This window comes from Rana temporaria, chromosome 5 (assembly GCF_905171775.1).
Source record: "Rana temporaria chromosome 5, aRanTem1.1, whole genome shotgun sequence".
Taxonomy (NCBI): Eukaryota; Metazoa; Chordata; class Amphibia; order Anura; family Ranidae; genus Rana; species Rana temporaria.
The window spans coordinates 297,041,831-297,054,808 of NC_053493.1; the positions used below are offsets into that span (position 1 = coordinate 297,041,831).

General features: G+C 44.6%; 1 protein-coding gene across 3 annotated transcripts in view; it reads left to right on the forward strand.

Moving 5' to 3' along the window:
* The window catches only part of LPIN2 (lipin 2), a 160,967-nt gene that overhangs the window by 116,041 nt on the left and 31,948 nt on the right, over positions 1 to 12,978 (forward strand). For all 3 annotated transcript variants that reach the window (XM_040354028.1, XM_040354027.1, XM_040354029.1), the window contains exons 13-14: positions 241 to 320; positions 10,617 to 10,761. In XM_040354028.1, the coding sequence (XP_040209962.1) occupies positions 241 to 320; positions 10,617 to 10,761 (225 nt within the window). The remainder of the gene's footprint in view (positions 1 to 240; positions 321 to 10,616; positions 10,762 to 12,978) is intronic.

Sequence of the window (12,978 nt, forward strand, 5' to 3'; positions counted from 1 at the left end):
GGCTTTTACTTAAAGAGCATGTTTACCAGTTAATGTGTAACATCATTTTTGTTGAGGAAAAAATCCCCTCTAACAACTCTGAATTCTGAACTTGCCATCTGTTTTGGTGATATTGGTCTTCCTTTTCCCTAATACAAAGTAAAAAAAAAAAACACTTACAGTACACTCTAAAATGAGATGGATTGATTGTCATTGTTCAGTTTTATATGATTTGTTCTGCCTTTTATTTATTTTTTACAGCCAGACGCAAAGGACGAGAAACTGGACACAGAAATGGCTGGTGAGCAAGTATCCGAAAACAAGGACACTTCTGCTATCCGGTAAATGTGCTACTTGTTAGATGTAATAATAGGAAATAATGTGTAAAAATGTGAATAGAAATTGCGCAGGTGAAATACTAAATAATCAAAACAGCAGCTGGCAATTACACAGAACATTCGTGCGTAAAAAATATATAACCCAAAACTGCCGCGCTAAAATAGCAAGTGAAAAAAACCAAAATGCTAATTATATAGACAGTGATAAGTCCTCCATTAAATCTAAAATTATTATTCAAATCCGTAAGGAAATCCAACATAAATAAAGTTGTTAAATATTCATGTCTCGGTGAAGATAAATGATTGAACACCAAAGTGCACCTACCACTGTGAAAAAGAAGGGCCCTGCCCCTACCAGTTGACTAGACTACACGTTATAGGAGCCTAGTAATGCGTAAATGAGTGTAATACATACGATCCGTCCTTTGGATCTAAGCAGGATGATGGAAGTATGAACACATGTGGCTTCTCTCTGTTTCTCGCTCCCAAGTACAATAAGAGAAAGGAAAGGAACAACATCAACATAGCATAAAACCGTGATGGTTTATTGAGGTAGCAGAAGTCCAAACATAACCCACTTGTCAAGATTTAAGGAGCTGTGTCCGTCCATGGACGATAAGAGAAAAGTAGATTGGATTTATGGCACACTGTACTTAAAACTCACCATAGTAACACGTAAACCAATTGTGAACACCCTTGACACTTGCAATAATGGATAAACATTGTCTGTAAAGCATCGGCAGTGCTTTCAGTATTCCATCAATATTCACAGATATAAAATCATATAAAGTAACGTAAAACTTTTTTTTTATTATTATAAAATCGTTATAACTTTTTCTAAATACCCATCTCAGGAAAATAAGAGTGTGCGTGTGTATGTGATTTTTTATAATATATAGCGAGAGAGATCTATATTATACTCCCCTCATATTTTTGTAAAAAAAATTATTATATATATTTTTTCATGTGACAACACTGAAGAAATGACACTTTGCTACAATGTAAAGTAGTGAGTGTACAGCTTGTATAACAGTGTAAATTTGCTGTCCCCTCAAAATAACTCAACACACATTAATGCCATTAACCACCTCAATACCGGGCACTTTCACCCCCTTCCTGCCCAAGCTATTTTTCACACTTTGAATGACAATTGCACAGTCATGCAACACTGTACCCTTATAATTTTTTCCCCCACAAATAGAGCTTTCTATTGGTGGTATTTGATCACCTCTGTGGTTTTTATTTTTTGCGTTATAAACAAAAGAAGAGGGACACGTTTGAAAACAATTCAATATATTTACTTTCTGCTACAATAAATATCCCCCCAAAAATATATATAAAAAAAAGTTTCCTCAGTTTAGGCCGATATGTATTCTTCATATTTTTGGTAAAAAAAATCGCAGTAAGCGTATATTGATTGGTTTGCACAAAAGTTGTAGCGTCTACAAAATAGGGGATAGATTTATAGCATTTTTATTATTATATATTTTTTTTACTAGTAATGGCGGCGATCTGCGATTTTTATCGTGACTGCGATTTTGCGGCAGACATATCAAACACTTTTGACACATTTTTTGTGACCATTCACATTTATACAGCGATTAAGTGCTATAAAAATGCATTCATTACTGTGTAAATGTGACTGGCAGGGAAGGGGTTAACACGAGGGGGTGATCGAGGGGTTAATGTGTTTCCTAGGGAGTGATTCTTACTGTGGGGGGAGGGGACTGGCTGGGGGAGGTGACCGATCGGTGTCCCTATGTACAAGGGACACACCATCGGTCTCCTCTCCCTGACAGGACATGGATCTATGTGTTTACACACACAGATCCATGGTCCTCCTCAGTCACTGGGCAATCGCGGGTGCCCAGCGGGTCCCCTTAGACGCGGCGGGCGCATGCCCCCTAATGGCCTGGGAAGGAGAAGACCTCACATGACATCTTCGCAGAATTAAAGCCTTATCGTCCCACTGTCGTGGTAGGCAAGTAGTTAATGTCTAAACCACTGGCAACAAAAGTGAGTACACCCCCAAGTGAAAATGTCCAAATTAGGCCCAAAGTGTCAATATTTTGTGTGGCCACCATTTTTTCCCAGCACTGTCTTAACCCTCTTGGGCATGGAGTTCATCAGAGCGTCACAGGTTGTCACTGGAGTCCTCTTCTACTCCTCCATGACGACATCACGGGGCTGGTGAATGTTAGAGACCTTGCGCTCCTCCACCTTCCGATTGAGGATGCCTCACAGATGCTCAATAGGGTTTAGGTTGGAGATATGCTTGGCCAGTCCATCACCTTTTACATATGCAAATTTTAGTTAATTATACAATTCTTCTTTCCACCCATCGTGTCTTTATTAAAAAAAAAAACTACAAAATACAATTTTTATTAAAAAAAGAACTGTTCTTTTTTTTAAAACTGGAAATCTGATCCACCCCTGTGCTGATGAATGGCTGAAAATTAATATTTTGCATCTGATTGGTTGCTAGGGAGGAGTACAGTTGGCTGTTGTATCTTGAAGCATGCAAACTATTGTCTCTCTCCGCTTTTTATAATGAATTACATCATTCATGTTCGCCTTGGTAATTTCCATCATCCAATCTTTTCAGCACAGTAATAAATCTGTAAAAATAGCGTGATATTGTTGTTTTTTTTTAGAAGCCAAGTCATCATGACTTATTCAATAGATATTTAGTTATGACAGAAAAAGCAAACAGAACTGGGAAGCTGCTTTTCCTCATTGCCCTGTTTGGAGTGATTAAGCTAACACTGTCGCATAAAAGCGCCTGTAATTGGCTTTTACTTTCCATTGGCTCCCATTCAGACTCATGCCTGGAGGCCTTCCATGCACCTGAGACAAGGCACTTGTTACAGGAATAAAACAGTAACCCAATGTTGGCGCATGCTGTTTACACCTGTTTTGTGTTACACTTGGGATTTGTCTTTTTAAGTACCATATAGGGTCAGTAGGTGCCCCCATGTCAGCTTGTAACCATACATGACTGCTACTAAAATAACTAATGCAAATTGGAAGGGATTCAACTTTCATTATTGTGGATGAAATAATGTGACTCTCCAAATGAGACAGTGTTTAGCCCCGATCTGCCCACATGTGCCTATAGATCAGTTAATTCACATCTATTCCTATATCCCTGTCCTCTGAGCTTCTGCACGTCTGTCTTGGCAATATATATATATAATATATCTATACATATATTATAGATATACACATGGATGGTTCACAGCTGGGGACAATCGGTGCGGCGGGAGGGACGGCTGCAAGCACTGATCTCCCTGTATAGTTTTCAGCTGACAGCCTTGCTGCTTCATTGATAAGTCATGCAGGGAGATCGGTGCTCACAGTTGTTCCTCCTGCCGCATCGATTATCCCCGGTTGTTCCCTGTGTCCTCCTCCTTGCACCTTGTGCTCCTCCTCTGGCCCCCCTCGTCCCGCAGCTAGATTCTCTTTTTCCCGCCGGCAAGTGCAGGGGATGTGTCAGGATGGAGAGTGGAGGAAGGGGCCGGTAAATATGTCATTTACCGGCCCCTTCCTTTTCTGAATTTGACAGAGTGAGCGATCGCTGCCGATAGGTCCTGTAATAACTAAGCAGAGTAACCTGTAATTACACTGCTATGGTTTATAAAGGGACAGGAGCCGCTGACTCCTGTTCATTCATTTGCAATGCTAAGAATGGGACTGGGGAATCTCTGTCAGTCACTTTCTCTGTCTTAAAGGGGAGATGTCAGAGGTCTGTTTAGACCCCTAAAGCCCCCCAACAGGGCCGATTAAAAAAAAATTGCAATATACATAAAAAAAATGTAATTTAAAAAAAAAATTATAACATTTTTAAATTACACAAAATAATAAAAACTCCTGACACCACTTCCTCCCCGCCCTATCGACACTGTCCAAAAAATGAAAAACAAATAAAAAAATCAATACATAAAAAAAAACTACTGACGCCGTCCTCTGCCCTACTGACGCCGTCCTCTGCCCTACTGACGCCGTCCTCTGCCCTACTGACGCCGTCCTCTGCCCTACTGACGCCGTCCTCTGCCCTACTGACGCCGTCCTCTGCCCTACTGACGCCGTCCTCTGCCCTACTGACGCCGTCCTCTGCCCTACTGACGCCGTCCTCTGCCCTACTGACGCCGTCCTCTGCCCTACTGACGCCGTCCTCTGCCCTACTGACGCCGTCCTCTGCCCTACTGACGCCGTCCTCTGCCCTACTGACGCCGTCCTCTGCCCTACTGACGCCGTCCTCTGCCCTACTGACGCCGTCCTCTGCCCTACTGACGCCGTCCTCTGCCCTACTGACGCCGTCCTCTGCCCTCTGCCCTACTGACGCCGTCCTCTGCCCTCTGCCCTACTGACGCCGTCCTCTGCCCTCTGCCCTACTGACGCCGTCCTCTGCCCTCTGCCCTACTGACGCCGTCCTCTGTCCTCTGCCCTACTGACGCCGTCCTCTGTCCTCTGCCCTACTGACGCCGTCCTCTGTCCTCTGCCCTACTGACGCCGTCCTCTGTCCTCTGCCCTACTGACGCCGTCCTCTGTCCTCTGCCCTACTGACGCCGTCCTCTGTCCTCTGCCCTACTGACGCCGTCCTCTGTCCTCTGCCCTACTGACGCCGTCCTCTGTCCTCTGCCCTACTGACGCCGTCCTCTGTCCTCTGCCCTACTGACGCCGTCCTCTGTCCTCTGCCCTACTGACGCCGTCCTCTGTCCTCTGCCCTACTGACGCCGTCCTCTGTCCTCTGCCCTACTGACGCCGTCCTCTGTCCTCTGCCCTACTGACGCCGTCCTCTGTCCTCTGCCCTACTGACGCCGTCCTCTGTCCTCTGCCCTACTGACGCCGTCCTCTGTCCTCTGCCCTACTGACGCCGTCCTCTGTCCTCTGCCCTACTGACGCCGTCCTCTGTCCTCTGCCCTACTGACGCCGTCCTCTGTCCTCTGCCCTACTGACGCCGTCCTCTGTCCTCTGCCCTACTGACGCCGTCCTCTGTCCTCTGCCCTACTGACGCCGTCCTCTGTCCTCTGCCCTACTGACGCCGTCCTCTGTCCTCTGCCCTACTGACGCCGTCCTCTGTCCTCTGCCCTACTGACGCCGTCCTCTGTCCTCTGCCCTACTGACGCCGTCCTCTGCCCTACTGACGCCGTCCTCTGTCCTCTGCCCTACTGACGCCGTCCTCTGTCCTCTGCCCTACTGACGCCGTCCTCTGTCCTCTGCCCTACTGACGCCGTCCTCTGTCCTCTGCCCTACTGACGCCGTCCTCTGTCCTCTGCCCTACTGACGCCGTCCTCTGTCCTCTGCCCTACTGACGCCGTCCTCTGTCCTCTGCCCTACTGACGCCGTCCTCTGTCCTCTGTCCTCTGCCCTACTGACGCCGTCCTCTGTCCTCTGCCCTACTGACGCCGTCCTCTGTCCTCTGCCCTACTGACGCCGTCCTCTGTCCTCTGCCCTACTGACGCCGTCCTCTGTCCTCTGCCCTACTGACGCCGTCCTCTGTCCTCTGCCCTACTGACGCCGTCCTCTGTCCTCTGCCCTACTGACGCCGTCCTCTGTCCTCTGCCCTACTGACGCCGTCCTCTGCCCTACTGACGCCGTCCTCTGTCCTCTGCCCTACTGACGCCGTCCTCTGTCCTCTGCCCTACTGACGCCGTCCTCTGTCCTCTGCCCTACTGACGCCGTCCTCTGTCCTCTGCCCTACTGACGCCGTCCTCTGTCCTCTGCCCTACTGACGCCGTCCTCTGTCCTCTGCCCTACTGACGCCGTCCTCTGTCCTCTGCCCTACTGACGCCGTCCTCTGTCCTCTGCCCTACTGACGCCGTCCTCTGTCCTCTGCCCTACTGACGCCGTCCTCTGTCCTGTCCTCTGCCCTACTGACGCCGTCCTCTGTCCTCTGCCCTACTGACGCCGTCCTCTGCCCTACTGACGCCGTCCTCTGGGGCTGAAACACCGAATCGATTAATCGACTATGAAATTAATCGATTACAATTGTCATAAACGATTAATCAGGCAGTAACATAATGGGCTTAAAAAAAACTAAAATTAGCCCTTTATAGTACAAAAAAGCAAATCGCTACTGTAAATATTACTTTCACTGTCCCACAGTAAAAAAAAAAAAATGAACCCCTTTATTGGATTATTTGCTCTTTTTGTACTTATTTTTGTTTTTTTAACCCCATTATGTTACTTAACATCTCAGGCCTGGGTCACACACTACAGTTCATTTACATGTTTTCCTATGGAACACGTTCACATCCATGATTTTTTTTTCAGCGGCTGCGTATTTGGAAAGGGCAAGGACTTTTTAACGCAAAACGGTGCTATTTTGTTTTTTTTGGTTCAATATACTTCAATGGAGAAGCTGCAGAAAAGCATGTAATGTGTTTTTGCGGCAATTTGTGTTTTGTAATCTGCCCAACAACAAATTGGCCCAAAAATTTTTTACAAATTCTATTTTTTTTTATTTTTTTTTAAGGCTATTATCCGATTAATCAAAACAATAATCGGCCAACTAATCGATTATGAAAATAATCGTTAGTTTCAGCCCTACTGTCCACTGCCCTACCAACACCGTCCACGTACACTTCGCACTCCTCTCCTGCACATCCCACCTTTATACAATCCGCACTCCTCTCCTACACATACTACCCACCTCCATACACGTTCTGTGGGGATCAACTGTAGCAGAAAATTCTTTCAACTGGGCTCCCTAGTAAATATTTCGTAAATCGGTAGCTGGTCTTATACAGACTCGAAATGGCAAAGCCAAGTCTATGGAGTTTTGTTTTTGGGAGATCCCTTTTAAGAAAGAAGGGTATTTCAGCCTCAGCTTTTTCTTCCAACTTATTCCCAAAACTTAGACCACCATTCCATCTCCCTGACTACTTGCAATGTAACCATCAATAAACGTGTCATTTGTAGCTGCTAACAGCTTTGACCTCTCAGCTTCTCAGGAACAGCCTGTGGTGATCCAGGCTTTTCTGTTTAGTTTCTGCTGCTACATTGCCCACTTGAACTTTTGTGTTTGCTTACTTAATCTATGCTACGTGCGACTTTTGTGACATTCAGATTCTAGTTACCATCTGTGACACATAGTTCTAAAGGAAATAAACATTGAAATGAGGGATATTTCAAGTCTTGGGTTATGCTCCCTCTCTTACGTTTTTCTGGCATATTTTTAACAAGTATCCATAAATAAGCAGAAGTGTTTGACTACAATGCGGTGATGGGCTGAGCTGTTCACCTCTATCATAAATCAAGAATACAAAATACATTCTATGGAGCACATCCGCTAGTAATTGTACACGTCTCAAGGCAACAGAGGTGCATACAGATTGTTAAATCTGTCTCCTTGCATTTTCATGTACATGTTTTTTGTACCTTTTTTAAATTGCTTTGACATCTACCATACAGAGCCATTGCTTTAATTTATCGAGGAATTATAGTTTTTAAGCATGCAGTCCAAGTTGCCTCCTGGTATCTGTACTTTAAAACCAATTTTAGGAGGGTGGTATAGTAGAACTATAGGCAAAAGGTTTTTTTTTTCTTTATGTTGGATAGAGAAAGGGGAGTGTTATAACCCCCGTCAGATTTTTTTTTTCATCATCTGTGTCCCATTGCGAAGATTACCCTTCACTTCCTGCCTCATGGCCAAACAGGAAGTGAGGGTAAATCCCTGCAAATGAAAGAAATTCCTTCCTTGGGGACTCTCCATGTCAACAGAAGTAGCGTTCCCTTTTGGAAGATTTCCCTTCTATTACTTTTTCAGGCACAGCCCAAAATGTAGGATTTCCTTTAACTTTCATCTTTAATGGTAAACAGGACAAATAGAGAGGGTGAATCTCCCTAATGGGGGTACAAGCAGCAATAAGAATTGACAAGCGTTCCTCTCCACTCCGATCCAAAACTTTAAAGTATAACAAGAGGCAATTTTTTTTTTTTTTTTAACCTTACCAGTGATCAGGTGCACAATCTTTTAATCACAAGAATTGCCAAATATATAAGCTTGACTTCTCTGACTACATCATATCTCCTAGGGATAAACCTTACCACCTCCTTCCCAGTCGAAAGATAACACTCCATTGGACAAGGGGCAATTGGAGGATTGAGCTTAGTAAGGATGCGCTCAGGCGTGTTCGCAATCGGCACGTGCAGAGTCCACCAGGAAGTCAGCACTGCGGAGCGCTAATCACAGGCAGTGAGACATTGTCCCCACAATCAGGAGATCAGGAAATGTCTGACTGCTTGTGATTAGCGCAGTGCTGACTTCCTGAGGGGCTCTGCTCGTGCCAATTGTGAACACGCCTGAGCTCATCCTTAGAGCTTAGCTCTGTTAGGAAGGTTAAACCTCAGAGACAAAGAGAAAAGAAGATTAGAAAGTTACATGGGAAAGGCTTTTAAAGCTTTCTTACACAAGGGTTGCCCTTTCACTGCAACTGATTGGTCTAGGGCAGCAGTCTCCAAATTGCAGCCCAGGGATGGATGGGGCCCTTTGTTTACTTTTTGTCTGGCCCCTGGGGTACTATTCCTCCCACTGACCCCAACGGTGGGGGCCGCGAACTCTCCCACTTACCCCCAGCGGTGGGGGCCGCGAACTCTCCCACTTACCCCCAGCGGTGGGGGCCACAAACTCTCCCACTGACCCCAGCGGTGGGGGCCGCAAACTCTCCCACTGACCCCAGCGGTGGGGGCCGCAAACTCTCCCACTGACCCTAAAAATGGTGTACCCACACTGAAATGCCGGGACATTTTCTACTGCCACTGGCCACAGTCCGGCCCCCCTAAAGTCTGACAGACCTTTGTTTAGAAAGTTTGAGTACTTCTATTTTTACATGATTCTCTGACTCCCTTGGCAAACGACATTGCCCTCTGCTGTGAGAGTGGACTGTCCCACAGTGTCCTTATGTCCAGTGCAGGACTACAGTCCTGCATCAGTCTTTGACATCAGTGGACTTTAGACTGCTGAGGTGCTGAAGGGAGCAGATAAGTAAAACTGATTTTCTCAGGCCCCCAACAAAGCAATTAACCCTTGCATTGCAGGAGCAGCTCCCCTGCAAAGGAGGGCTTTTATTTTTTCCCCGAGTTCAGCTTAAAAGAAGACCTCCAATCTAATAAATACAGTGGAAAGTAAATCGATTATTTAAATGGTCACCGGTGTGGTGATGGTTCCCTAATCTGCTGGTAGAAAATACCCGTGTAAATAATTTTTTTGATCTGCAGCAAGCGCCTTTGTCACTCCAGTTATCAGAGACTTTCCAATAGGTTTATATAGAGAGACACCTATTACTGAGAAGGCAAATGCTAAGTGTATGTATAGGAAAAACCTTTCTTTTTTTGATAGTGGGCAATAGTTTGATCCTCTGCCAGATTTATATTGCTGTATGTGTCCCCATTTGGGGAGATTCACCCCTCTTTTTGTCTTGGGACCATTGTCATCAAGACAGAGTGTAACTGAAGATCCCAAATTTTAGAAGGCGGAAGTGGAGAACTTCCAAAGGTGACATATATTCCTTGGACAACTATCTAAAATGGAATTTCCTTAATACTGGGGAGAGAATGGAATCTTTCCAGCAGGAGACGCCATAAAATACAGTATAACCTGATAGGGTTTTAAATCTTTCCTACTCTAATCTAAAACTTAAAAAATTGGCTATGCGTACTCTTTAGTCTTATGTCCTGATATGGACAAGTAGCCAAAGGACCAGGACAATGCAAGTGTATGTTGATACCTGTCAGTGATGGTAAGATCTCAACTCAGGACTGCTGTGTTGCAAGGTATCCTTGCTACCAGAACAAAATTAAAATCCCGCAGAATCCTGTGGGCTCTACTTCCAGTGTTCTGCAGTTTTCATAAGCCTGTGGTTTGGTCTTCCTTTTAATAATTATATCTACACTAGCTATGACTTGTTTTTTCAAGTTTTTTAAATGTTTAATAATGCGAAAGAGAGGATTTGTGGGGATTGGGTGTATAGAGCTGCCAACATCCTAAAGGTATGAATAAAGAAAACATGCAACGAGTGCATAGAGGGGTGCCACCTCCTTGGACTAGAGGGCGGCACCCTCTATGCACTTGTTGCATATTTTCTTTATTCATGTTTAATAAAGCACATGGAATAGATGTCTGTTTACACTCCATGTAGCATGTAACAGCTGAAGGGCATATGTGACAGAATGTTGTGTGGCCACCAGTTTTACTTGGAGTAATTGATTTAAAGCATGAGTTTACACCTTGCTCAATTCCAGTAGAATGGATGTATTGTGGATGTATTGTGACTCTTATGTTTTAAATTTTTGTAGACCGTCTGCTCAGGACAATTCTTCAAGTGATGAAGATTCAATGGAGCTGAAGCAGATAAAAATGGAGCCTGCTCCTCTGGAGCTACCAAGTCATGGATGTACTATGTCTTATCGCAAGAGCCTGCGCTTGTCATCAGAACAAATAGTATGTACCCCTTTCTTCACACTTTGTAGCAATGATTTTGTTTGTAATCTCTTTCTATGAACATCTAGTTCTTAACCCTTTTAAGACTGGAGGTTTTTGATGCTTGAATGCCCATGCCAATTTAGCAGTGTTGGTATGCATTAGTTAACTTACATCGTTGGTCGGGTTGAATAAAGACACCAGTCCATCCAGTTTAACCGGTGTGAGTGTGTACGTATTTGTCACTACCACTTCCCTTATCCCTGTATATTATGTTCACTAAAATGCCCAAAGTTTTTTTGAAATTATCAATCCTTTTTTCTGATACCACCGATTGTAGAAGAGCCTTTCACATCCATACTGCTATAACCGTAAAGAACCCTCTACGCAGTCTCAAGCCCCATACACACTATCAGTTTTACTGCGACCCGAGTCTGAATAGTTTTCTCCCTATGCCAGAATGACCATTTATGTATTTGTGTATTGCGAATCATGTCTTCTCTCAAGTGTCTCTTCTCCAGGGAAAATAAGTTTAATGTGTGTAGCTGTTCCCTTATAACTGAGATTCTCCAGCTCCTTCATTCTATCTCCAGTTCCCGTAAATCCTCAGTTTTTTGCTAGTTTTCGAAGGCAATGGACCTCTTCTTCATTGAGAAGTTGCTCTTGGCTTAATTACTTTATTTTTCCTTATTTTATTTTCAAAAGTGTTAATAATTCCTTCCTGATCGGCGCAACCTCGGTAAACCTTGTGAGCCATATTTAGACCCCTTGCTGCAGGTATAGCCTGTGATGTTGCATCGGGCACTGGATCCTCAATGGGCGCTTACCTTTGCACTTTGTGCAACATATGTATTTAGTAGCAGGTTGAAATAACGTTCCAGGACTCTGGTCCTATACTATTGAATCTAGTCCCTGTGGGTATGGCCACCGTGCACCACGCCCTTTTGCCATGAAGATCCGCTAAAGAATGGTCTACACCCAGGTTGCTGCGTTTCTTCTGGATACTCTTATATTCTGCACCCTTCAGGAGAATAGCTTCAAGGGTAGATATAGCACAGACCAGGTCAAAGGGAGGCATTGCAAAACTGCAGGTGAACATTCACTCTGCTAAAGACCTGCACAACACTCAATCTCAGTGTGACAATTTGCTCTTTGCAGCCATCTCCAACACCGATTATTGCTTCTGATTCTAGCTGTATTTGAAGCACACAACAAACTCCCTACTTGACAGAAGCAGAATTTATGGCATCTACAGTGCATCCAGAAAGTATTCACAGCATTTCCACATTTTGTTATGTTACAGCCTTATTCCAATAGTGATTCACTTCGCTACTTTCCTCAAAATTCTACAAACAATAAACCATAATGACAACATGAAAGAAGTTTGTTTGAAATCTTTGACAATGGATTTAAAAAAAAAAAAAAAAAAATCACATGTACATACAGTAAGTATTCACAGTCTTTGCCAAGACACTCAAAATAGATCTCAGGTGCATCCCATTTCCACTGATCATCCTTGAGATGTTTCTACAACTTGATTGGTGTCCACCTGCGGTAAATTCAATTGATTGGACATGATATGGAAAGGTACACACCTGTCTAATATAAGGTCCCACAGGTAACAGTTCATGTCGGAGCATAAACCAAGCCATGAAGTCCAAGGACATGTCTGTAGACCTCCGAGACAGGATTGTTTTGAAGCAAAGATCAGGGGAAGTGTACAGTAAAATTTCTGCTGCGTTGAAGGTCCCAATGAGCACAGTGGCCTCCATCATCTGTACATGGAAGTTTTTTTAACCACCAGGACTCTTCCTAGAGCGGGCCGCCCGGCCAAACTGAGCTATTGGGGGAGAAGGGCCTTAGTCGGGCAGGGGACCAAGAACCCGATGATCACTCTGACAGAGCTCCAGAATTTCTCTGTGGAGAGAGGAGAGCCTTACAGAAGGACAACCATACCTGCAGCACTCCACTAATCAGGCCTGTATGGTATAGTTGCCAGGCGGAAGCCACTCAGTAAAACGCACATGACAGCCCGTATAGTACCAAAAGGTACCTGAAGGACTCTCAGACCATGAGAAACAAAATTCTCTGATCAGATGAAACAAATATTGAACTCTTTGGCCTGAATGACAAGTATCATGTCTGGAGGAAACCAGGCACCACTCATCTCCTGGTCAATACAATTCCTACAGTGAAGCATGGTGGTGGCAGCATCATGCTGTGGGGATGTTTTTCAGC